Here is a 26,877-nt window from a genome sequence, read left to right on the forward strand (position 1 = left end):
AAAATCCTGGGGGGTTGTTTTTGGTATAATGCCATTATTTTGATATAAGAATGTGAAGTTGAAATCATTTATGTCTTGAGACGTACCCACTGCATTAAAATTTTTAATTGTTCAATGGTGTATACATTTAGAATTTTTTTTTTTTTTTTTTTTTTTTTGAGACGGCATCTCGCTCTGTCACCCAGGCTGGAGTGCAATGGCGTGATCTCGGCTCACTGCAACCTCCACCTCCCAGGTTCAAGCGATTCTCCTGCCTCAGCCTCCCAAGTATGCTGGGACTACAGGCGCCCGCCACCACACCCAGCTAATTTTTATACTTTTTTAAATAGAGACGGGGTTTCACCATGTTGGCCAGGATGGTCTCGATCTCTTGACCTTGTGATCCGCCCGCCTCGGCCTCCCAAAGTGCTAGGATTACAGGCATGAGCCACCGCGCCCGGCCTAGAATGTTTTTATAACAACAACAATACCTACCTACCATGTAAATAGGGCCTATTAAATCCCAGCACTGTTCTAAGTGCTTTACACATTAACTCATTTAATCCTTTCAACAATCTTAAGACGTAAATACCATTTTTTTTTTTTTTTTTTTTTTTTTTTTTTTTTTTTTTTTTTTTTTTTTAAGAGACAGAGGTCTCCCTCTGCTGTCCAGGCTGGAGTGCAATGACGCGATCTCAGCCCACTGCAACCTCTGCCTCCCACGTTCAAGCAATTATCCTGCCTCAGCCTCCCGAGTAGCTGGAACTGCAGGTGCCCACCACTACGCATGGCTAATTTTTTGTATTTTTACTAGAGATGGAGTTTCACCATGTTGGCCAGGTTGGCTTTTTTTTTTTCTTTTTTTTCTCTGAGGCAGAGTCTCGCTCTGTCGCCCAGGCTGGAGTGCAGTGGCGCGATCTTGGCTCACTGCAACCTTCGCGTTCCAGGTTCAAGTCATTCTCCTGCCTCAGTCTCCCAGTAGCTGGGACTATAGGCTGGGACTATAGGCGCCTGCTACCACACCTGGCTAATTTTTGTATTTTTAGTAGAGATGGGGTTTCACCATGTTGGTCAGGCTGGTCTCGAACTCTGACCTTGTGATCCACCTGCCTCGGCCTCCCAAAGTGCTGGGATTACAGGCGTGAACCACCCTGCCTGGTTTTTTTTTTTTTTTTTTTTTTTTTTTGAGACAGGGTCTTGCTCTGTTGCCCAGGCTGGAGTGCAGTGGCACGATCTTGGCTCACTACAACCTCTGCCTCCTGGGTTCAAGCAATTCTCCTGCCTCAGCCTCCTGAGTAGCTAGGACTACAGGCATGTGCCACCACACCAGATTAATTTTTTGTATTTTTTCACAGAGATGGGGTTTCACTATGTTGGCCAGGCTGGCTTTTCTTTGTTTTTTGAGACAGGGTCTTGCTCTGTTGTCCAGGCTAGAGTGCAGTGGTGTAATCACGGCTCACTGCAGCCTCAAGCAATCCTCCCACCTCGGCTTCCCAAAGTGCTGGAATATCAGACATGAGCTACCATTCTTTTTTTTTTTGAGACAGAGTCTTGCTCTGTTGCCCAGGCTGGAGTGCAGTGGCACAACCTCGGCTCACTGCAACCTCTGCCTTCTGGGTCAAACAATTCTCCTGCCTCAGCGTCCTGAGTAACTGGGACTACAGGCGATTGCCACCATGCCCAGCTAATTTTTCTATTTTTAGTAGAGACGGGGTTTCAGCATGTTGGCCAGACTGGTCTCAAACTCTTGACCTCAAATGATCCGCCCGCCTCGGCCTCCCAAAGTGCTGGAACTACAGGCATGAGCCACTGCACCCGGCCATCATTCTTATTTTCACTTACAGATGAGGGAACCAAGACCCTGAGAGGTGAAGTCATTTGCCTTTGATGACACAGGAAGTCAGCCAGGGGCTGAGATTCATGCCCAGGCAGTCCTGTGCTCTCACATTTTTCTTTTTACCTTTTTTTTTTTTTTTTTTTTTTTTTTTTTTGAGATGGAGTTTCACTCTTCCTGCCCAGGCTGGAGTGCAATGGTGCGATTCCGGCTGACTGTTTGTCTTTTTTTTAAGGCTCCTCAAGTGAAGCAGTGAGAGTGGAGAAGGAACAAAGCAATCTGTAACTGGCTGTGATCAATTACTTGTAAACACAACTTTTTTTTTCATTTTAGTGTGCCATTTAGTTTTTTTCTATTTATTATTATTTTTTGAGATGGAGTCTTGCTCTGTTGCCAGGCTGGAGTGCAGTGGCACGATCTTGGCTCACTGCAACCTCCACCTCCTTGGTTCAAGCGATTCTCCTGCCTCAGCCTCCCAAGTAGCTGGGACTACAGGTGCATGCCACCACGCCCAGCTAATTTTTGTATTTTTAGTAAAGATGGGGTTTTGCCATGTTGGCCAGGATGGGCTCAAACTCCTGACTCTGGTGATCCACCCGCCTTGGCCTCCCAAAGTGCTAGGATTATAGGCGTGAGCCACCACACCTGGCCGCTCTCACATTTTTCTACACATTTTTGTGTAGCACATCCTTCCCTAGCACATTTTTCTAACCTTATTCCCAAGAAGAAAAAGAACATAGCGACCTACAAGGCAGTGTCTATTGAAAGAATGACCTCAAAGACTTTCTGAACTAGTGGCATGTGAACAGGTGAGTGCTGAGACTAAGACAGGTAGGCCAGGCATGGTGGCTCACGCCTGTAATCCCAGCACTTTGGGAGGCTGAGGTGGGCGGATCACCTGAGGTTGGGAGTTCAAGACCAACCTGACCAACATGGAGAAACCCCATCTCTACTAAAAATACTAAATTAGCCAGGTGTGGTGGCACATGCCTGTAATCCTAGCTACTCGGGAGGCTGAGGCAGGAGAATCGCTTAAACCCCAGGAGGCAGAGGTTGCGGTGAGCAGAGATCGCGCCATTGAGCTCCAGCCTGGGCAACAAGAGTGAAACTACGCCTCAAAAAAAAAAAAAAAAAAAAAAAAGACAGATAAATGCCTCAGAAGCCCTGCCACCAACTCACGAAGACAAAGACAAATGTAATTTGCTGAAACACAGACTCCCAGTGCTCTCATACAAAAGCTGCCAGTCTAAAAGATGATCCAAAAGCTCTTTTCAAAGTTATGAAAAAGGGGAAGGATATTTCAAGATGAAGACACCAGTGGAAAATTTTGAGATTGAACTTTTAATCATCTTGCCATTTCCCCAACTGACGTCACAAAGCCAGAGACAGTGTTTCAGCCACTGGAAAAATCTGCCCAGAAATATTTCTGTTATGCAATAATGATACCATAATTACTCTTTGCTTTTAAGTTTCCTCTTTAAAACACAAAAAGAACAAATAATAGTATTTCATTTTCAATGTGTCACAAATATTTCGTTTCTTTTTTTTAGGCTCCTCAAGTGAAGCAGTGAGAGCGGAGAAGGAACAAAGCAATCTGTAACTGGTTGTGATCAATTACTTGTAAACACAAATTTTTTTTTTCATTTTAGTGTGCCATTTAGTTTTTTTTCTATTTATTATTATTTTTTTGAGATGGAGTCTTGCTCTATTGCCAGGCTGGGGTGCCATGGCATGATCTCGGCTCACTGCCACCTCCGCCTCCCGGGTTCAAGCGATTCTCCTGCCTCAGCCCCCTGAGTAGCTGGGACTACAGGCGTGCGCCACCAAGCCCGGCTAATTTTTGTATATATATATTTTTGAGATGGAGTCTTGCTCTGTCGCCTAGGCTAGAGTACAGCGATCTCTGCTCACTGCAACCTCCACCTCCTGGATTCAAGCGATTCTTCTGCCTCAGCCTCCCGAGCAGCTGGGACTACAGGTGTGTGCCACCATGCCCAGCTAATTTTTGTAATTTTTTCTTTTTTTTTTCTTTTGAGATAGAGTCTTGCTCTGTCACCCAGGCTAAAGTACAGTGATCTCTGCTCACCGCAACCTCCACCCCCTGGGTTCACGTGATTCTCCTGCCTCAGACTCCCGAGTAGCTGGGATTACAGGCACCTGCCACTGCGCCTGGCTAGTTTTTGTATTTTTAGTAGAGACGGGGTTTCACCATCTTGGCCAGGCTGGTCTCGAACTCCTGACCTCATGATCCACATGCCTTGGCCTCCCAAAGTGCTGGGATTACAGGCGTGTGCCACCACACCCGGCCTAATTTTTGTATTTTTAGTGGAAAATGGGGTTTCACCTTTTTGGCCACAATGGTCTCAATCTCTTGACCTGTGATCTGCCTGCCTCAGCCTCCCAAAGTGCTGGGATTATAGGTGTGAGCCACTGCGCCCAGTTAGGTTGGTTATTTTTAAATAATTATTTTATGCTAATTTATGGGATAAGATATGTTTCAAATTTATGTTTGTATAAGTTCATGTTTTGATTAATGTTTTCTAGTGGGTTTATAACTTTTGGTTTTCCAAATATATTGTTTCATCAGTTTTGAATAAAAAATATATATATATGTATAAAATTTTTTTTTCTTTTAAGACAGGGTCTCCCTCTGTTGCCCAGGCTGGAGTGCAGTGGCGTGATTGCTCATTGCAACTTCCGCCCCTCAGGCTCAAGTGATCCTCCCACCTTAGCCTCCCAAGTAGCTGGGACTACAGGCATACACCAGTATGCCTGGCTAATTTTTGTATTTTTTGTAGAGATGGGGTTTCACTATCTTGCCCAGGCTGGTGTTGAACTCTTGGACTCAAACGATCCACCCACCTCGGCCTCCCAAAGTGCCGGGATTACATGCGTGAGCCACCATGCCTGGCAGTTTTAAAAAATATTATGCTTTCTAGGCTGGGCGTGGTGCCAGAGCGGGGCCTGCTTTCCCTGGACCATGTCCTCCCTCTCAACTGCACCTCTCTCCCAGATTGCCCTAACAGTCCATTGCTGTGCAGCCCCATCTGCTTGTCCCCACCTGGGGGAAAGAACTGCAAGGCCCACACAATGAAGAGATGGGCCCTCTGGATAGTCAGATCATGGCCAGGACACAGCACAGCCTGTGGTGGATGAGGACATCCATCCGCCATCCCATGGTGACACCCACAGGCCAAGCGTGCCGCAGAAGCCAGAGTGCAGTCTGGTGGCCCAGCCCTGAGTGGGGAGGAAGGAGCCCCGTGGCCACCCAGTCCTGCTGCTGCTCCGCCACTGTCCCTGTTCCTCTATGCCTCAGTTTCCTCATCTGTGAAATGGGGGTAGGACAGGGTTGGGAACCAGTACCAGGTTGGGCTATGGATAAAGGAAGTGAAAAAAAAGGGAAGTGCAGGTCACAGCCTGGTCATGCCGGGTGTGAGGGGTGATGAGGAGGCTGGAACTTCGGGATGTTTCTTGGGACACTCAGCTCTCATCCCAGACCTCACGAACCAAAGCTACTACTCAGCTGTCACCAAGTCCTTCCCTGCAGGCTTGAGGGCAGGTAGGAGGTGGGGGCCTTGAGTCACAGGGCAAGTGAGTAGTTGGGAAACTCAGGGGGGCTGGAAAGCTGGGTGCTCAGGTTCTCTGAGCCGTGGGGCCAAGCTGAAAGACAGCTGGTTACCAGAAAAACCCAGTCAGGGTTTCTACAGCAAACATTTCCCTCCCCACGGCCCTGACTCACCGCCACGGCCACTCACACGCACACCGACTTCCCCCTTCTCTCCCGGCCGGGGGCCCCAGAGGCAAAGAACGATGGCGCCAGCCTTGACCCCAACCCCAAGCTCCCAGCCTTCCTCATGGGGCCCTGGGAATTCCGCAGTCTGGCCAGCCCCTCACCCCTAGCCTGGCCAGCCTGTGCCTACGCGGCCCCCTCCCTGAGTGGGTAGGCGGGAGACTGCGTTTCTATTTTTGTGCCAATGTCCCACAGATGCCATTGTTGCCCAGCAGTTGGTGGCGGGAAGGGGGGATTTCGGTGAGGAGGCCCTGAGTGCTAGTAGCCACTTATAGAAAGTCGCTTCCAGCAATTCTTCTAGGAGTGGAGCCTCAGGGCTGCCTGCAGCCCCCACCCTCCCAGGGCCTGACCGGAGGCGGTCAGATTGGAGCCAGCCATCCCTCTGTCCACCCCAGAAAACTCAGATGGTCCTATAGGCAGGGTGGCAGGGGAAGGGATCAAAGCCAGACCGACCTGAATTCAGATGGGGGCTCAGTCATTAGCCTATGACCTTGGACAGTCACTATGCCGCTCTGGGCCTCAGTTTCCTGATTTGGAAAATGGTATTCCCACTTCATAGACTTATGAGGTTTCAGTGCAATTCCGCCTGCAAAGTAGGTTGTCCAGTGCCCAGCTAAACATGTGGGAGTAGTTTGGCTTTTTTTTTTTTTTTGAGACAGAGTCTTGCTCCGTCACTCAGGCTGGAGTGCAGTGGCACGATCTCTGCAACCTCCACCTCCTGGGTTCAAGTAATTCTCCTGGTTCAGCCTCCAGAGTAGCTGAGACTACAGGCACCCGCCACCATGCTCAGCTAATTTTTGTATTTTTAGTAGAGACGGGGTTTCGCCCATGTCAGCTAGGCTGGTCTCGCACTCCTGACCTCAAATGATCCACCCACCTCGGCCTCCCAAAGTGCTGAGATTACACGTGTGAGACACCACGCCTGGCCTGGTTGGTTTTTTAATCCCTCTGATTCTCCCCTTGCACAGTCATCCAAGGAGAGCCATCCATGGTTTAGGGGCTGGGAAGCATGGGTCCAGTTAGAGGTGGGCTGCAGCTGGTGAGAACTACAAATCTCTCAGCCATGCCTCGCTGTGGCACCCTATCTCTGAGCCTCAGCCTCCCCATCTGTGCAGGGAGGAGTTGAGCTCAGTGATGTTCTAGAATTGTGTGGCCCCTAGATCCCAGGCTGCCTTCTGGGGGTCCCAGCATTTTACATCTAGGAGTCCTGGTCTCCAGCCAGATGGCCACAGAGTGGGTTTCCAGAATCCCCTGGAGAGATATGCTTCTTCCTCAGCTGAGGGGGCCCCTGGTACCTCCAGCCCTTCTGGTGGTCAGCCCATGTGTCCTCACCTCTCCAACTCATTTGCCTGTCTGAGAGGCTGGCACTGGGCCCAGCCTGGGGCTTCTGTGTTCTCTTTTGAGACGGAGTCTCGCTCTGTCGCCCAGGCTGGAGTGCAGTGGCGCAATCTCGGCTCACTGCAAGCTCCGCCTCCTGGGTTCACGCCATTCTCCTGCCTCAGCCTCTCCGAGTAGCTGGGACTACAGGCGCCCGCCACCACGCTCGGCTAACTTTTTTGTATTTTTAGTAGAGACGGGGTTTCACCGTGGTCTCGATCTCCTGACCTCGTGATTCGCCCGCCTCAGCCTCCCAAAGTGCTGGGATTACAAGCATGAGCCACCACGCCTGGCCGGCTTCTGTGTTCTCAAAGAAGGATAGAAAAGGCATAACTCTGTCCTCAAGAGCTTGGCAGAGAACAAGCCAACACCTCCGAACGACCAGACATAAACAGCAAGGAACACCATCGGCCCCCTTGGGAATAGCCAATCACCAAATGCTTATAAGAATGTACAGTTTTTCCTTCCTTTCTTTTATCATCTCTCCCTTCCTCCCTCCCTTCTCTTATCCATCCACCTTCTCATCCATGCATCCATGCATCCATCCATCCATCCTCTCATCCATCCATTCATCCATCTATCCATTCATCCTCCCATCCATCCATCCATCCATCCATCCATCCTCTCATCCATCCATCCATCCTCTTATCCATCCATCCATCCATCCTCTCACTCATCCATCCATCCTCTCACCCATCCATCCATCCTCCCATCCATCCACCCACCCACCCATCCATCCATCCATCCATCCATCCATCCATCCATCCATCCATCCATCCAACAGATATTGATTCCTGGGCTGATTTCAAGCTTAACACCAAGGATTCAGCAGTAAGGGCAGGCACAATCCCTGCTCAGCCCATCTGACCCCCCCCTCGCCGCAACCCCCAATCCTGCCCCTTCAGTAAGCCTACCTCTAATATTTGCAAGGCCTGAGACAAGAATACAAATGGCAACCTCTGGCCCCAGTGCTTTCTCCTTCTCATCACTGTGGTTCTGACAGCCCAGCAAGGGTGCTCATGTGTCCACATGTGGACAGCTCAGCCCAGATACCCAAACTCCACCATGTCTGCTTCCCCAAGTAGTCAACTCAACCATCCTTCAGATCTGGGGGAGCTCACCTAGCCATGCAGTGCTCCTAAGATCCCTGCAGCCCTGAGAGGAGGCTCAGAGCCATTTGGGATTCTGGGGTCCTGGGTACCCAGAGCATCGTCTAGAAGGGAGGGGTGCAGATTTCAGGGGGGTGCATCCCTTTGGCCCCACAGATTCCCCACCCTAGGAGAGGGCTGCCATTGGCAGAGGGCCAGAGGGAGACTGCTTCCCCCAAGCCCAGGCAGGGGTCCCCTTTGCTCAAGTCTGAGGGCTGTACTGCCTTCCATGGCCTCCCACAGCCTCCCAGGACAGTCTGGGGGAGCTCAGGTCCCTCCCAGCTCCCTCTCTCTGCCTGAGTGGCGTTGCCTGCCCCTCTGGTCAAGAGTGAGTCAGTGCTGGGGCCTGACAGGCTCTGTATGCTCAGGGGTGGGTGGGGTCTCAGCTGCCCCAAGTTTGCCCAGGAGTGGGTGAATCAGTGCTGACCCAGCTCTGCCCTGGCCTGGCTGCCTGTGCATTTGTTAGGAGGATAGCAGATAGGCCCAGTCAGCCTGACGGGAATTGCTGAGACACCAGGCTGGTTTCCTGTCTCTGAGGGTCAGGATGTGACCCTAGGCCCCCTCCCGGAATCCAGGCTCCGGCCTGCCCTTCAGGGACCCAGTGAGATCCAGCCCCTGCCCAGCGGGGCTGTCTGCAGACCTGCCCAGCACACGCACTGAGCGGCACTTCCCCAAGGCTCTCGGCTGCCACCGCCCATCTACCACCCACCCACAGGAAATCTGAGGATTCTGAGGGATGGACGGGAAAGCCACTTCTCTGTGCCAGGGATCGAAGAAGCCGGCCATAGGTCAGGAGGGATCGGGCTGGCCGCTAAGAGCCGCCACCCTCACTACCATGTCTAGCCCCGTGCCACTAGGCCTTTGCTATGCACTGGCTTCTGCCTGGAATGCCCTCTACCCTGCTCTTGGGCTAGACACCAGGAGCCTTTTCCCTAATGCCCCTCCCTCCTCTACCTTCAGTGCTCATCGCCCCATCACCCACGGCCCCCTGAAGCCCCACTTGCTGAAACCACCACTCATACCAGGGCTGCTGATGCCACCTCTGCCTCCCTGGCTCTACCTTCTGTCTGCACATCAACACAGGCTGGGCACAGAGTGGGCACCTGGTGAGAGCTGTGCAATGGGGACTGTGAGCTCTAGACCCCACTCTTAGGGGATGCCTGGGGAGGAAGGTGCCTCCCAGGGAAACTACAGTTTCCTCAGTGGTCACAGCAGTAGGGGCTGGCAGGATCATGGGCTTAACCCTCAGAGCAGGGAGACAAGAAAGAAGCACCAGGAGGAGGAAGGCCCAGCTCCGTGAGGCTGGACCTCAGCTTGCCCTGCTGAAAATGATTCACAGGCCTGCCCCATTGATTTTTTTTTTTTTTTTTTTGAGACAGGGTCTTGCTCTGTCGCTCAGGCTGGAGTGCAGTGGTGCGAACTTGGCTCACTGCAATCTCCGCCTCCTGGGTTCAAGCGATTCTCTTGCCTCAGCCTCCCTAGTAGCTGGGATTACAGGCACCTGCCACCACGCCTGGCTAATTTTTGTATTTTTAGTGGAGATGCAGTTTTGCCATGTTGGCCAGGCTAGTCTCAAACTCTTGACCTCAAGTGATCTGCCCGCCTCAGCCTCGCAAAGTGCTGGGATTACAGGTGTGAGCCACCGCACCTGACCTGCCCCATTGATCTTGTAGCAATAACCATTGAAGTTCAAATTATTCAACTGATGCGAAGACTTTATGTAAACGGTAACAACCCTGGCAAAATGAGGATGTTCACAGACGAGAAATGGAGCCCAGAGAGAAATAATAATAACAATAACTGTAGCCACCATACGTTGAGTCGTCGCTCCAGGCAGGTCCTGTGCTTGGTGTTTTGCTTGCACCATCCTGCTGGATTCTTACAACACTCCTGTGAGGTAGGTGCTGTTAATGGTTCTAGGTTTCCCATTGGAAAATCAAAGCTCAGAGGTGGCCCAAGCCTATGTGGCTCTCAGAGATGGAGCCACAGTTCAACTGGAGGGCTGTCTGGCTCCAGAACCTGTGTTCTCAACCCCTGCATCAAGGTCATACAGAGGTGCACACATTTGTGCACGCATGCGTACATTCACTCACACCTTCAAGAGTTATTTGGGGCCGGATGCAGTGGCTCATGCCTGTAATCCCAGCACTTTGGGAGGCTGAGGTGGGCGGATTATTTGAGGTCAGGAGTTCAAAACTAGCCTCTCCAACATGGTGAAACCCCGTCTCTACTAAAAATACAAAAATTAGCTGGGCGTGATGGCAGATGCCTGTAATCCCAGCTACCTGGGAGCCTGAGGCAAAAAACGAAAACAACAAAAAACAAGCAAACAAAAAGAGTGATTTGGTGTAAGCCAGGACCCTGGGCCAGATTCTGCTACTCTGTGTTCTCAGGTGAGCTCCTGAGTCCAAGAAAGGTGTGTCTACCAGCGAGTGGGGAGAAGGACCACCCTCTGCACACCAGATGCTATGCGAGGTGCTGGCCGGGGATAGATCCAGGACTGAACCCTGGGTTTCCTGGACCCCAGATGTCTCTACCACCTCCTCAAATGAACATCCCTGAAAGCCCTGGAGCCTGCAGCCTGGCTCCTTGAATTAAAAGTTGGAAGCTCCCTGGAGCGAGTTCTATAGAAGAGGCAGAGGCTAACAGGGAGATTTTGTTGTCATGAACTCAAGGATCGTTGGAGGCCAGGCGCGGTGGCTCACACCTGTAATCCCAGCACTTTGGGAGGCCGAGGCAGGTGGATCACAAGGTCAGGAGATCGAGACCATCCTGGCTAACACGATGAAACCCCGTCTCTACTAAAAAAAAAAAATACAAAAAATTAGCCGGGCGTGGTGGTGGGCACCTGTATTCCCAGCTACTCCGGAGGCTGAGGCAGGAGAATGGCGTGAACCCGGGAGGCAGAGCTTGCAGTGAGCCGAGATCGTGCCACTGTACTCCAGCCTGGGCGACAGAGCAAGACGCTGTCTCAAAAAAAAAAAGGATCCTTGGAATATGGCATGAGTTACGGTGGCCCCCTGCCGTGCCCCTAAAATCCCTCCAAGAACTGTCATTGCCCACGGGATAAAGATCAAACTTCTTAATATGGCGACAGGCCTTTGCCATCTCCCCCGTCCTCCTGGGGAACCTCTAGCTCCTGTCACCTGATGACCCCAGACAGAGCCTGCTCCCTCTGCCTCCGCATTCGCTCTATTCTGTGCTCTTCCACACCACCTCCTTCCTTGGTGAGCTCCTGGACATCCATGATGTTGCTTCCTCCAGGCCCAAGTCTCCTTAGCTTCTGAGATCAGATGAGATCGGGTGTGTTCAGGATGGTGTGGCTGTAACAAGCCATGCCTAATCCTGTAGCAGCTGGAGTGCCCTGGCCCTGTGCCCCCTGAGAATGCACCAGTCCCCTGGATCCTGGCTATCTACACACCTGTCTCCCATAGACCTAGTCACCTGCCTAGGGGCCTTCTCTCATCCTGGCCCAGTATTGAGCAATGAGTGTTGGAGGATCCCAGTCACCCAGAGGAGGCACAGGGACCTGAACATTAAAACAAACAACGTGAACTAACAGAGGCAGTCGTATTTTGAATATCATTACCAAATTTGAAAAAAAAAAATGACAATGCCTATGAAAACCACACAAAGTGTGTTTGGCACTATCTATGATTTGGAAATTATCAAAGTCCACAGTCCTCGTGGAGGGCAGGGCAGTGGGGAGCAGGGTCCCCCGATATTGGTGGTCTGAGCACTTTCTTATCACTGCACAAACGCAAGGCAACTTAACAGTTTTGGGGGCAGATTGGCCGTAAGTTTACCCGGAGCTGACACGGCGAAGTCATTATCAGGACCTAAGGCCACATCAACCAGGTGTAATCTCCAGTCCAACCAGGCCAGAAGCCACCTGAATACTGAGATCCACCTGGGGAACCAAGTGGCAGGCTGGCTCTGGCATTCCCCAGGGATCTGGTGTGAACTCTGGCCCTGGGCATGTCACTCCATCGTTCTTAGCCAGCCTCAGTTTCCTTCTCCAAGAAGTGGGGATAATAACAGACCCTGGCAGATGAGCCTCGGGAGGCTTAATACATGTGAGGTGCTTAATTCCTGGCATAGAGTTGGCCCTAGCACAGTCTCTAGCACATAGCGCTTAACAAAGGTGTTGTTATTATTAAGGACAAACGTATCAGACTAACTGATGGTGGGCTGGGAGGGGGCGTCTCCTGGGGAGAATCGTCTCCAGGCCGGCAGCAGCCTTTGGATCTCTGAGGGTCACAGATATTCAATAGGGGACATTCCAGGGAGAAAGATCTGGGCTCAACTGAGAAGCACTTTTCTTTATTCTTTCTTTTTTATTTGAGACAGGGTCTCTGTCACCCAGGCTGGAGTGCAGTGGTGCAATGTCGGCTCACTGCAACCTCCACCTCCTGGGTTCAAGCGATTCTCCTGCCTCAGCCTCCCAAGTACAGCTGGGATTACAGGCATGCGCCACCGTGCCTAGCTAATTTTTGTATTTTTATTTATTTATTTTATTTTATTATTTTTTATTTTTTTTTGAGACGGAGTCTCACTCTGTCACCAGGCCGGAGTGCACTGGCGCAATCTCGGCTCACTGCAACCTCCAACTCCCTGTTTCAATCAATTCTCCTGCCTCAGCCTCCCGAGTAGCTGGGATTACAGGCACTCACCACCACGCCCAGCTAATTTTTGTATTTTTAGTAGAGATGGGGTTTCACCATGTTGGCCAGGATGGTCTCGAACTCCTGACCTCGTGATCTACCCGCCTCGGCCTCCTAAAGTGCTGGGATTACAGGCGTGAGGCACTGCGGCTGGCCCAAGAAGCACTTTTCAAAGTCCAAGCTCCCTAGAGAGGAGCTGCATCTTCTGAGATTCCGTGAGGTCTCCATCATCGGAGGTGCATAAGCAACACTCACCTGGTCCCCCCACCCGTCTGGCTCTTCTCTGCTCAGCTCTTCCCACCTGAGTCTTCTGCTGGCACCTGAAAGATTGCCCTGATCCAGACCCTGCCCCTAGAAATGCCACCTCTTATGGGCCCTGTGAGATGCCCATATCACTCTCTTGGCAGGGGGCCTAATGAGGACTCAGCCACTGCCCCAGGGACAGCCACAAGGAAGGCACCCCTCAGCCCATCTGCCTTGGAGCTTCCTCTGAGCCCCCACCCGACCCTGCCATGGGACACTCACCGTTGGGAACTCCAGGAAGAGGACATGGACTTCAAGGATGGCATTGGGGGCCTGAGCCACGCAGCCCTTCGAGACCTGGCTAGTGGTATATGTCACCTCGCCCCTCTCGGGGCCCACAGGCTGAAGGTCACAATGGACTGTTTCCGCAAGACCTGTTGGAGAAACATCCGGAAAAAGCCAGGTGAGAATAAGGTGATGACAATGACTCCTACTTTCCAAATGTCTCCTAGGGACTTGACATGAGCTAAGGGCTTTCCTGCATCATCACAGCCACCTTGCAAGGTGGATATCATTATATCCATTACATGGATTAAACAAACCAAGGCTAGGAGAGGAAACGTCTCCTGCCCAAGGTCACAGTGCTACTACGTACAGGACTGATGAATAGAAGGACACCCAGCAAAATTCAAATTTCAGATAAACAATGAGTAAATTTTTTTAAGTATTAGTATATTGCAAATATTGCATGGAACATACTTATACTAAATTTTCATTGTTTCTCTGGAATTCGGATTTCACTGAGCCCCATGTATATATGTGTGTATATATATACACACACACACATATATACATAAACATATATACATATATATACACATACACACATATATATATATATTTTTTGAGACGGAGTTTTGCTCTTCTTGCCCAGGCTGGAGTGCAATGGTGTGATCTTGGCTCACCGCAACCTCCACCCCCCGGGTTCAAACGATTCTCCTGCCTCAGCCTCCCAAGTTGCTGGGATTATAGGCATGCACCACCACACCCAGCTAATTTTGTATTTTTAGTAGCGACAGGGTTTCTCCATGTTGGTCAGGTTGATCTCGAACTCCCGACCTCAGGTGATCTGCCTGCTTCAGCCTCCCAAAGTGCTGGGATTACAGGCGTGAGCCACCGTGCCCGGCCAGCCTCCTATATTTTTGTTTTTATTTATTTTTTTAAATTATTATTATTATTATTATTTTTTTTTTTTGAGATGGAGTTTTGCTCTTGTTGCCCAGGCTGGAGTGCAACGGTGTGATCTCGGCTCACTGCAACCTCTGCCTCCTGGGTTCAAGTGATTCTCCTGCCTCAGCCTCCCGAGTAGCTGGGATTACAGGCATGCGCCACCATGCCCGGCTAATTTTTTGTATTTTTAGTAAAGATGGGGCTTCTCCATGTTGGTCAGGCTCGTCTCGAACTCCCGACCTCAGGTGATCCGCCTGCCTCGGCCTCCCAAAGTGCTAGGATTACAGGCATGAGCCACTGCGCCTGGCCTATTTTTTATTTTTTTGAGACAGACTCTGCTCTGTTGCTCAGGCTGGAGTGCAGTGGCAAAATCATAGCTCACTGCAGCCTCAACCTCCCAGGCTCAAGTGATCCTCCCACCTCAGCCTCGTGAGTAGCTGGAACTACAGGCATGCACCACGACACCCAGCTAATTTTTGCATTTTTGTAGAGATGAGGTTTCACCTTGTTGCTCAAGCTGGTATTGAACTCCTGGACTCAAGAGATCCTCCCACGTCGGCCTCCCAAAGTGTTGGGATTACCAGCATGAGCCACCACACCCAGCTTATTTTTATCTGATGTACCTGGCAACCCTGACTTCATAGCAGGGCCTAGGTGTGAACCCAAGTCTCCCTCCAGGTAAGGCAGGAACTGAGATCAGGAGACAAAGCTTCCTCTCTTCTGCCTCAAGGTGGTGGGAGGAATGGTCTGAAGGGGTTGAGAGTTCCCTAGCCCCAAGGGACAGGGCAAGCCGAGAAGGCGGCCCAGGTTTGGAGGGAGGCTGCCGGAGCAGACCGCAGAGCCCGGAAACACAGGTCCTGAGGGAAAGGAATGGAATTTCACCCTGACCCAGCAGGGTCGGAAAAGGAAATGAGGCTCCTACACCTCGTCCTGAGGAATGTGCCGGGGGAAGGGGGCTCCGGAGGAGGGAAGGAGGACAGAAGGGGAGACTGTTTGGAAGTTTGTGTCTCCATCTTGTCGCGCTCACTTCCTGTTTTCTTGGAGATCAAAGATGGGCGCGGAGAGACTGGCTTCATGTCCAGCCAAGGCCGGCTCGGAGGAGGGGGCAGGGAGGCTTCTTCTGAATCCTGGGCTGTCTGGAGCCTCACCGGCCTCCTTCCTCACCTTCCCACAGCACGTTGGGCCCTGGGCCCCAGAAGTCAGCAAAGGAAGTGAGATGGTCACCCCTTGCCATGGCAACGCCATTCCCAGCTCTGTCTTGGGAAGGAGAAGATCTGGATGAGGACCTCTGGCTGCCACGGGGGCACAGGCCTTATATGTCCTCTCTCTGGCCCTATCCTGCATGTCCCAGGGACTCTGGAGTGCCTGGACATAGTGGCATTTGGGTTCAAAGCAAGCTCCCTGGAACCAGGCTGACCTGGTTTACCTCTCAGGCCCAATGCTTACCAGCTATGTGGCTTTGGTGAACGATTTCACCCCTTGGGGCTTCAATTCCTGGTCTATAAAATGACAACAGAGCCCACATGATCCACAGAGGTGGTTGGGAGGACTCCATGAGACTGGGCACATGGCAATTCTATCTTAAATTTCTATTTGTTTATTTTTCAGACAAGGTTGCCCTCTGTCTCCTGGGCTGGAGTGCAGTGGTGTGACCACAGCTCACTGCAGCCTTGAGCTCCTGGGTTCAAGCGATCCTCCTGCCTCAGCCTCCCTAGTAGTTGGGACTACAGTTGTGCGCCACCACGCCTGGCTAAATTTTTAAATTTTTAGTAGAGACTGGGTCTCGCTATGTTTCTCAGGCTGGTCTCAAACTCCTGAGCTCAAGCAATCCTCCCGCCTCAGCCTCCCAAAGTGCTGGGATTACAGGTGTGAGCCACCATGTGTGAGCCAGCATGCCTGGCCGGCAGTTTCCTCTTAATTACAATTATTTGACTGACTTCAGTCACCGTAGAATTGACTGTTCTAAGGGGTGGGGTGAAGTGGCCGGATGGGGTGGCCTCCAGGTGACGGTCCTCTGGGATGGAGAGGTCACTGGGGTCTCCCTCACCCCAACAAAATCAAAGGCTGGTGCCATCTCCTGTCTCCAGCCCCTCTGACCCACCAGCCCCCATGTTCTCCCCACCCTCTCCTTTCCTCATCACTGAGCACAGGTTCCTTGGCCGTTACCTAGTTTAAGACCCTCCTACTCAGATGGGGAGACTGAGGTCTGGAGGGTCGGGACAGGTCAAAGTCTCACAGCACATGGCTGACCAGGCCGGGCCTCGGACCCACGTCTCCCGACATGACCCAGTGTCTGGCCTGCAGATTATCGCAACGCCTCCCTCCTTCCCTTTGGGATTTTCCCTGCCCCCTCTCCAGACTTCCAGGAACCCCAGTTCCTCCTGGATTGCTGGGGCCGCCTGGGGCCGCCTCCTCCATGCCGTCAGCCAACGGGAGAGGCCACAGGCCTGGCCATTATGTAATGATCAGATAACAGGCCTGGCGGGGAGATCAGATAAGAGGTCCATTTATTTTGGGGCCTTTTCGAATCCTGGCCGCCCCCACCCCACAGACGAGAATGGGGAGACAGGAGGGAGTGTGACGCCTGGGCCCGTCTCCCGGAGCCTGAGGCGGGCCCAGACCAAGTTGAAAACAATCCCCTGGCACCAAGGGAAACGCCAGGGCCTCCCGGGACTGGGTCAGAGGAAGAGCCACTGGGGGCCTGGGTGACTGGAACCCCAAGTGAGAGACCCAGGAGCCACCTCCCGCCACTGTCCCCTCTCCACCCTCGCCACCCACGTGCACGTAGCACCTCCCAGACTTTCCAAAGGGCTACCTTCAGCACCGTGGAGGATGATCAAGAAAAACAGCTCTGGAGCCAGATGGCCTGGATCAAATCCCAGCTCTGCCTCTTAAAATGCTGGTCACCTTGAGCAGAAGCCTAACCTCTCTGAGGCTCAGTTTCCCCATTTGCAGACCACCAACAATCGCTGCAGATGCTCCCATCATGCTTACTGGGAGCCAAGGTAGCATTTCAAGGCTTTACACGAGTGAACTCATTTGATCCTCACAGCAGCCTTATGAGGTGGGCAACGCTGTTACACCCACGCACACTCGAGGAAACTGAAGACCAGGGCGGTTAAAGAATGTGCCCGAGGTGACCCGGCTACTAAGTGTCACGACCTGGATTTAAACCCAGACAGTCTGGCTCCAGCAGGCAACAGGCATTCACAGGCTGAGTGTGTCAGTCTGATGGGGTAACCCCTGTCGAGTGCCTGGTACTGAGTAGGTGCCTCAGACACAGAAGCCGTGAATATTATTTCATCATACCAGAACAGATACTTTTCTTCCCGCTGCCACCCCCCCTTTTTTTTCTAAGATAGAGTCTCACTCTGCCACCCAGGCCAGATTACAGTGTCTCGATCTCGGCTCACTATAATCTCCCCGTCCCAAGTTCAAGCGATTCTCATGCCTCAGCCTCCTGAGTAACTACAAGTGGACCACCACACTCAGCTAATTTTTGTATTTTTTGTAGAGACGGGGTTTCGCCGTATTGCCCAGGCTGGTCTCAAACTCCTGGGCTCAAGCGATCCACCCATCTCGGCCTCCCAAGGAAGATACGTTTCAACAAGGGTCTCTCTTGCTGCAAGGCCTGCCCCGTCTTGTTCAGTACCCCCGGGCCACTCTTTACCCTTTTCAGGCCCAATTACAGCCTCACAGGTTTCCCAGCATCCAGCCCAGCCACTGCCTCCAGCCACCAGGAGGTCTTCGCATGCCTTGGCCCCAGGCTCCCCCATGGTTCTACAATGCCTGCAGGGTCAAGTTCCCACACTGCAGCCTACAGTAGAGGTGAAAAGCACAGCGATTTGACAGATGCCAAAGGTTCAGGTCCTGATTCTTCCACCCGCCAGCTGCCTTTCCATCCTCAGTGTTCTCATCTGTATCATGGGGATGAGGGTCATCATAACAGCTTCCTCTGGAGTCAGCAAGCAGGCCAGTAAATAACACCTGCACAGCACTCGGCCGGCTCCTGCTAAGTGGGCGTTGCTCAGGAACTGGTGACTACTGTCACAATTATTTATGCCCAGTCAATGGGGAGATGGGGGCTCTTCCCCTAAACACACCTCGCTCCTGCCCCTGCCATGCTCTTTCCCAGACCAACGTTCATCCTTGGTTTGACCACCTGGCTTTTTTTTTTTTTTTTTTTTGGAGAGTCGGGATCTTGCTCTGTTGCCCAGGCTGCAGTGCAATGGCTCAATCATAGCTCACTGTAGCCTCCACCTCCCCACCTCCCAGCCTCAAGCAATCCTCTGCCTCAGCCTCCTGAGCAGCTACAGGTATGAGTCATTATGCCCAACTAAGTTTTAAAAATATTTGTGGAGAAAGAGTCTCGCTATGTTGCCCAGGCTGGTCTTGAACGCCTGGCCTCGAGTGATCATCCCACCTTAGCCTCCCAAAACATTGGGATTACAGGCATGAGCCACCATGCCCAGCGCCTAGCCAACTTCTATTCATCCTTCAAAACCCTGTCCTGAAAATCTCACTGAAGCCAGTCCCTCCTTTCTTAGGTGCATCCGTCCTTGGATGTCTTTGGAGAACCAGAACCATACATGTCCAGGTGTGCTGTTTTGATTTGTCAGTGTGTCTGCACTCCCAGCAGACAGTTTTTCCAGGACAAGGAGAGTCCACACCATTCCATGTCCCAATCAGTTAGTCCAGGGCTCAGAGCAAACATCCATTTCTGCTGTTGGATACAGTGAGTTCTAGATTTCTCTTCAAAGAATCAGTATGTCAGTATGTTCAGTTCTTTGTCCTCCATTTTAAAGTTTAACTTCCTCATAGTTTCAGTAACAACCTTTTCCACCAGTTGTAATCAGTAGTTCACATCTGTTTCCCTGGTTACCTGCTCCATCTTGACTCATCCTGGTCATGTGCTTTGACCTCACTCACCCCTGGTCACCTGCTTTGACCTAAGTCACCTTTAGTTACGTGTTCCTAACCATCCTTCCTGCCAAACTACTCACCCTGCCACTCTGGCTCATACCCCTGCTCTCTCTAAAATAGCCATTTGGAATTAGCTTAGACTGTGCAGTCCAACCCTAGCCAATAGGGGAATGATGCAGCAGTAGGGGCTACCTGCACCAGGAGTAAGAACCCTTCCCCTCCCTTGTTCAGAAGTGCTCTCGCCATTACTCCATTCTGGAATCGCACCCTTCTATAGAAGTAAAAATTGCCTTGCTGAGAAAATTAAATTTATGTTCAAGTGCTATTTCTTTGCAGCACTGAGGAACAAGCATTTTGTTTCTAACACCACAAACATCCATTTGTGGAACTGGCTGGTCAGGGCTGCCTCTGACCTGCTGGGTGACCCACATCAAGTCCCCCCACCATTCTGGGACTGTTTCCCCATGGCTAGTTGGTGGGGAAGAGGGAGGGGTGGATAGGATATATTCTAAGTTCTACTAGGGGTCTGACAGTCTGAAGTTTCACCTAAGGATGAAGGCAGGAGGAAGAGAGGGCAGGGCGTAGATGGGGCTGCTGAAGGTAAAGGCAGGGTCCCAGGGGTTGTGCCCCGGATGGGAGGGCTGTTATGGGGAGCAGGGAAAAGGCTGAGTGCCTGTGGGGAGATCAGGCAACAGGAAGATCCTCATCCTCTCCACTGTGGCAGCACACTGCAGTGCTTAGGTCCAGGGCTCAAGCCCCAGTGGCTCATTTCAGGGCAGTGTTACTTGGATAAATTTCTTCACCTGGCCGGGCACGGTGGCTCACGCCTGTAATCCCAGCACTTTGGGAGGCCGAGGCAGGCGGATCACGAGATCAGGAGATCGAGACCATCCTGGCTAACACAGTGAAACGCTGTCTCTACTAAAAATACAAAAAATTAGCCGGGCGCAGTGGCGGGCGCCTGTAGTCCCAACTACTCGGGAGGCTGAGGCAGGAGAATGGCGTGAACCCGGGAGGCGGAGCTTGCAGTGAGCCGAGATCGCGCCACTGCACTCCAGCCTGGGCGACAGAGCGAGACTCCATCTCAAAAAAAAAAAAAAAATTTCTTCACCTGACTGAGTTATATGAGTGCCTCAGTCTCCCCATCTGTCAAATGGCGGCAGAAAGAGAATCTCCTTTGTAGGGCTTTTGCAAGCATTAAGTCTGACATAACCACGCCTAGAGCAGCGTCTAGCGTACTGTAAGTGCTGAATAAATGTCAGTTGTTATATCATCTCTTTATCCCACCCCCACTCCTGCCACAGGGGTTGAAGCCAGCTGAACCCTGGATGAGGGTCCCCTTCAGCCTCCAAGGCTGGTGCCCCAAAGCCTGGGCTGGAACTAGGAAGCAGGGTCCCAGAGCCAGGGTAAACAGTTCTTTAGGTCTCCAGCATTCGGGCCACAAAAGTTGTGGGGAAAAGAAGCTGAATTTGGAAGCAGACGGCCTGGAGTTGAAATCTGGACCTGTCATTTGTCCCAAGCCTCAATTTTCTCATCTGTAAACTGGGGATAGAGGCAAGGAGGAGCTGGCACTATGCCTGACACGGGGACAGAGGAGAGGTGGCCGCCTCACTCTTGCCCAGATCCACCTCCAGCCCCGGGGCAAACGAATGGCTCTATCGCCAGAGGGCCCAGCACCAACACATCCGTGACCACAAGCAAGTCCTTCTGTCCCTCTGGGTCACATCTGTCTGGCTGAGGTGAGGGAGAATGCTAATGGTCACGTCCCCCGTGTCTCGGGGACCCCACCCTCTCCTGGTTCACACGGCTCCTACTCCAGCCTCTTTTTCCTTCTAGCAAATGGGAACGCAGCCTCTAAGAGACGGGTGTTTGTGGTCTCGGTCTTGCGCCACTGACCCTTGTGCAGCAAGTCCCAGACTCTGACACAGACAGCCAGCAGCATGGGGACTTCGAGTCCTCCAGCAAAGGATCGTCCACACTCAGGAACACTCTTCAATCCCAGCCGCCCAGCACGGGCCACGAGCCCCTGCAACCTTGCTGCCTGGACGCAATCCACATGAAATAATCCAAAATACAGGAAAAGGTGCATGTACCAAAACTGTGCATTGTGGTAGTATTTATAACTAGAACAAAGGGGAAACCACCTAAATATTTAACAATAAGAGGTCTGCTAAGCAAACGGTGACAAGTTGATGGGACAGAATATTCCAGAACTGCAAGAGGATGGTCATGGAGTCCACAGGACAACATGGAGACCTGGTTTGAAAGAAGTAGACAAAAGACTCCCAAAATGTGGGCCCATCTGGATTAAAAGTAGCTTAAAAAGTTAGGAAAAAAACCTAGTAAGCCATCTACCACCATACTAACAGTACCTGTATCAATAAAGGAGTTCCGACGTAATTTTTTCCCTTTTCTCTATTTTTTTTTTGAGGGGCAGGCTGAGGCAGCTATATGGTTAATTTTAATTGCTTTAAAAAAAAATCTCTACATGCTTGTTCTTTTTTTTTTTTTTTGATACAAAGTCTCGCTCTGTCACCCAGGCTGGAGTGCAGTGGCTTGATCTCGGCTCATCGCAACCTCCACCTCCTAGGGTCAAGCGATTCTCCTGCCTCAGCCTCCCAAGTAGCTGGGATTACAGGCGCCCACCACCACACCTGGCTAATTTTTGTATTTTTAGTAGAGATAACGTTTTGCCATGTTGGTCAGGCTGGTCTTGAACTCCTGATCTCAGGTGATCCACCCGCCTCAGCCTCCCTCCCAAAGTGCTGGGATTACAGGCGTGAGCCACTGCACCCAGCCTCCTTGTTCTTAAAACAAAACAAAACAAAACAAAAAAACCCAACATGACAGGAAAGTGTGTCTTAGTCAAAGTCCCAGCCAGGCACGGTGGCTCACGCCTGTAATCCCAGCACTTTGGGAGGCTGAGGCGGGCGGATCACGAGGTCAGGAGTTCGAGACCAGCCTGGCCAACATGGCAAAACCCTGTCTCTACTAAAAATACAAAAATTAGCCGGTTGTGGGGCCGGCGCCTGTAATCCCAGCTACTCGAGAGGATGAGGCAGGAGAATTGCTTGAACCCGGGAGACGGAGGTTGCAGTGAGCCTAGATTGTGCCATTGCACTGCAGCCTGGGTGACAAGAGCAAGACTCTGTCTCAAAAAAATTTAAAAAAGAAAGTGAAAGTCCCACAGAGAAAACCCCAGACCAGAGAACAGTAATAGTGGGTTAAATAGAAAATTCTATTCCAGAATTTTCTCTGTGCATATTGTACATTATTACTATTTGATTGTTGCCAAAATGGAATTATTGTTGTTTGGGCACCTAACAGTGTGTCCCTGACACCCGTCCACGGCAGTGTTCATATGGCTCTGCCTTCTTGGTGCCTGCTGCATGATATTCCGTCGTGTGGTAATTTATTAACCGTCTTTGCTCGTGGACATTTAGATCATTTCCAGTTACCGGGTTTTTGTTACAGGTACCCATGGCCCACATCTTTACAGAGTTGGACGAGTAACTCTAGAAAGCTGACTTCTGAAGTTTGATTTGTGAGGGTAACAAGTCACATGCAAGGTACAGTTTTAGGAGATTCTTCCAAGTGGTGCCCCCAAATTCTAGACCCATTTCTAGGATGTCAGGGTCACTCCTACCCCCACCCCCAGCATAGAGATCTGGGTTCCAGGCCCTGGCCCCAGGCTCCCCTCTGCCTTCCATGGGCCTCAGCTTCCCAGACCGTAAATGAGTTGGGTTGATGGTCTGTTGTACCTTTGAGCCTGTGACCCCTGGTGCACTGGGACCAGCTCCTACCTGCTCACAGGAGCAGACGGATAGGTTTCCAGGAGCTTTTCCAACTGGCTGTTACATAGCTATTACTATATATTTTTAAAAGGTCATGAATGTCCAAAGTCATTTATTCCTAATGGTTTTACACCCTTGACTGTCATCTCTGCTCTCGATGTGATCTGCGCCTGCAGAGACTCTGGAGAACCAACCGCCAGGTGTTACTGGGCACTGATTCCCAGCTCCAAACTTGGTGAGTTGGTGGCTTGAAGTCAGCCAGGTGGGAGTACTTACGCTGTGGAAATCCACAGACGCTACAAATTGAGCTCTCCACCCCGTTATTAATTATTTACCAGCACATCACTGCCTTTGATCCTTTAAAACCAGGCCCTAAATGTCTGCATGGACCTTTCTCTAATGACTAAGAGGAAGACAGTGTTACTACAGCGAGAAATATGAGGGAGGGAGATCTTGGAGCTTAGGTAGGGGCTCCGTCTTAGCCATGTGAACTTGGCAGGTTAGAGCCTCCATTTTCTCTTCTGTAAAATGGGGATGATGATGGCAGCCATCTTGCAGGGTCGTTGTGAGTCGCATTAAGAGGATTCGCCCTATCACGCCTTGCTAGGAGCAAACATTTAGGGAGCCGCAGGCCGGGAGTCAAATCCCTGCTAAGTCACTTAATATGTCTGACACTCAGTTTCCTATCAATCAGGTGGTGGGCAGAGCTTTAGAGACCCAGAATCAGGTGTCTAAAATGCCGTCAGGTGGGGAGGTGGGGAGAAGTTGGCTGCCCCACCGCTGTTTTCCTTCCCCTTCCTCCCCACACTCTTAGCTCGCTTCTGCCCCTCTTCCCCCAGATCCATCAAGAAGCCCCTGGATGCACAAGTGGGTCAAAGGATGTCCGCAGGACCGGCCAGCGCTTGAGGTGGCCGAGGGATAGGAAGTGGGACATGGGGCTGGGGGTCCCTGGCTCCTCACCGCCCCTCCTCTGGTCAGTTTCAGAAAGCAGCAGAGGCCATGACCCCTTGGAAGAGCCCCCAGGCCGAGGAGCCCCGCAGAACCCCTAACCTGGCCGGCACCCACTCCTGCACCCTTCCTGGGGATCAGGGAGGTGGGAGGGAGGCAGGGCAGGGCCCTGCAGCCTTGGCCTGTTCAAAGGGTTTTAGGAGCTGCTCAAAGGCCCTGGGGAAGGTGAGCTGGAGGAACTTAAAGCTAAAAATAAAACAACACAGAAGTGGCCAATCTGCCAGAGCCCTTTCTGCAATGATCCCTCACCACCCACCTCCTCAGCAACTCTGAGAGGGAAGTCTGTTCTCATCTCCACTTTGCTCAGAGGCCCGAAGGCAGTCCCCCAGGATCACACCACAAGGAAGTACCTATGTGAGATTTGAACCCAGAGCCGGTGCTCGGTGCTCAGAGCCCAGGCTGTGGACCCTCCTTCCCATCCATTCCTCATGGGGAAACTCAAGGCCCAGAGAGGCCAGGAAACTCTCCCGTGGCTGCACAGCATTCTGGGACCTAGGCTTCCCGGGGCGTAATGGAACACAGCTGGGTGAGCAGATGCCAGAGACCAGGGGTAAAGTGAAACAGTCAGCCCAGTTTGCCCGAGGCCTTCAACACTGAAAGTCCTGCATAACCATTAAGTTCCAGCAAACTGGGAGGGTTGGTGACCCTCCAAAGCCCCAAGGATGGCTCTGCTGGGCGTGAGCTCAGGATACAGGAAGGAGGCCGGGAATACTTGGGGCCTGGTCCGTGCACCGGAGGCCGAGTCTCCCCACCCCGGGTCCCTGGACACCTACTTGTGGAGCTGAGGCTGCAGCCGGCCAGCAGCAGGGCAACAGCCAGAGGGAGCGTGCCGCGGTCCATGCTGTCCACGTGGGGGCCTGTGCGCTGGGCCTTATCCAGTGTCCAGGGGCAGGGCTGCGGGTGGGCACCAGGGCCGGCGTGGGCTCGCGCGGGGACCCGAGGGGAGCAGGCGGCCGGAGCGACGGCGTCCCTGCTCCAGCCTTCTGGGGTGGCGGCCGAGGGGTCAGGAGAAGTGGACACAGGGACGCGGGGCTGGGCTGGAGTTGCTGTCCGAAGGATGGGCGGGGAGGGGGTGCTGGGCTCCAGTGGATGGCAGTGACGGCAGCAGTCCTGGCCCCAGGGCGCAGATGAAGGCTGTGGTATGACCGGCAGCAGGGAGCTCCCGGCTCATCCAGCCCGGCCGGCCCAGGGAGGCAGGAAATGCGCTTCCTTAGAGAAGGGGCTGGGCCAGGCCGCCTGCCAACCGGGTAGAGGAAGTGCCACGGGCTTTGTCACTGGGTGGGGGGCCCTGGGATGGGGGGAGGCAGTGGGGTGGGAGGGCCCAGGCTCTAGGCTTGTCTCCCCAAGCACCCCACCCTCCCATCCCACCCTCTCCAAGGCTGGTGGGTGGGGACGCATCAGGCAGCCCCACAGATGAAAACAATCACCCTAACAGCCCACCGAGGGGACCTTTCAGGGGGCTGGTCTTGGCTAAAGTAGTTCGTGTGGAATTTGTGACCCACCTGAGCTCACTGATCCCATTTTGCAGATGAGGAAACAGAGATCCGATGTGTTGAGATCACTGGTTCAAGAAGATGGTAGTGCAGGGATCCTGCCCACCTCCACCACTTCATGTCTTGTCAGGCATCAAACCCGGCCTACTAAGTGCAGTTGACATGGGGCTGCCTAACAGGCAGGAAAACTGAAGCTCAGGCTAGGGAGGAAAGTCCCAAAGTGGCACAGCAAGGCGGCTAGGGCTGGCGTCTCTGGGCTCAGAGCAACTGCCCAGGGCCACACACTTCACGTCTGACCCCTTCCTGGGTGGAAAATCCTTCACGGACAAAACACAGCTCCAGGCCAGGTGCAGTGGCTCAAGCCTATAATCCCAGCACTTTAAGAGGCCGAGGCAGACAGATCACTTGAGGTCAGGAGTTCGAGACCAGCCTGACCAACATGGTGAAAACCCATCTCTACTGAAAATACAAAAGTTGGCCGGGCATGGTGACGTGCACCTGTAGTCCCAGCTATTTGGGAGGCTGAGGCTAGAGAATCACTTGAATCTAGGAGGCGGAGGTTGCAGTGAGCCGAGATCAGGCCACTGCACTCCTGCCTGGGTGACAGAGTGAGACTTGGTCTCAAAACAAAGAAAAGAAAAAAAAAAGCTCCAAACGATGGGGACTTTAATGGCACTTCTGAAGTCACGTGGCCCTGGGTTCAAAACCTACTGGCTTGCTCTGAGCCATGAGACCTTGGGCAAGGCCCCTCAATTCTCAGCGCCCCCTGTTTGCAAAGTGGGGCACGATGACTTCCTGGCCAAGCCATTATGATATTTCTGAGGGTCAGGACACTACAGCACTGAGCCCTGGGACATACAGGAGATGCTTCCCCATCAGTGCTCCCTGAGCAGGGTGACAGTCCCCAAACTGTCCCGTGTTCATTCTGCAAACAGTAAGCGCACCTACTATGTACCCACCATGGGACTACTCAAAGGTAGCACCCAGGGCCAGGCCCATAGAAGCTCAGAGAAGGAAGTCTGGGCCACCTGGAGGGGCTGGTATTTAGGCCTGCCCTTTGAAAGACTGGGTGAGTTGGGGGTGGGGAGAAGGGGTGAGGAAGGCATGCCAGGCAGGGGTGCCAGACTAAGCAAAGGCACAGAAGCAGGAAGCAGTCGGACCACCGTGAGACCAGCAGGGGTGTGGTGGGGACAGGAAGCTGGAGAGGCAGAGTCTGGCCCTGCATTGGGAGGGCCTCAAATGCCAGGACTTTGTTCTTAGGGCCACTGGGAGTCATGGAGAGTTCTTGAGCAGAAGGACGCTGGCAGAGCTGGGCTTTGAGAGGGCAAATCTTTGTGTGCTGGCAGGACCCATGGTGAGATGGAGCCAGAAGGTTCTTCTCCCTGGATCTACCT

General features: G+C 52.3%; 2 protein-coding genes across 3 annotated transcripts in view; one reads left to right on the forward strand and one right to left on the reverse strand.

Moving 5' to 3' along the window:
* Window positions 1–2,177, forward strand: part of FPGS (folylpolyglutamate synthase) — a 30,365-nt gene extending 28,188 nt beyond the window's left edge. The window contains exon 15 of one of the 2 annotated variants that reach the window (XR_004031431.1): window positions 2,049–2,135. Coding sequence is in view for 1 of the 2 variants with exons in the window: in XM_030817876.1 (XP_030673736.1) it covers window positions 2,049–2,098 (50 nt within the window). In the remaining variant the exon portion in view is untranslated. Of the gene's footprint in view, window positions 1–2,048 lie in introns of both variants that reach the window. The other variant, XM_030817876.1, reaches the window with a different exon arrangement.
* Window positions 1–25,248, reverse strand: part of ENG (endoglin) — a 41,029-nt gene extending 15,781 nt beyond the window's left edge. Inside the window, exons 1-2 of the mRNA XM_030817868.1 lie at window positions 24,764–25,248; window positions 13,318–13,469 (exon numbers count right to left, since the gene is read on the reverse strand). Of these exons, the coding sequence (XP_030673728.1) occupies window positions 13,318–13,469; window positions 24,764–24,830 (219 nt within the window). The 5' untranslated portion in view covers window positions 24,831–25,248. The remainder of the gene's footprint in view (window positions 1–13,317; window positions 13,470–24,763) is intronic.
* Between the last annotated feature and the right edge of the window lie 1,629 nt (window positions 25,249–26,877).

The sequence above is a fragment of the Nomascus leucogenys genome, chromosome 8, assembly GCF_006542625.1.
Source record: "Nomascus leucogenys isolate Asia chromosome 8, Asia_NLE_v1, whole genome shotgun sequence".
In the NCBI taxonomy this organism is placed as follows: domain Eukaryota; kingdom Metazoa; phylum Chordata; class Mammalia; order Primates; family Hylobatidae; genus Nomascus; species Nomascus leucogenys.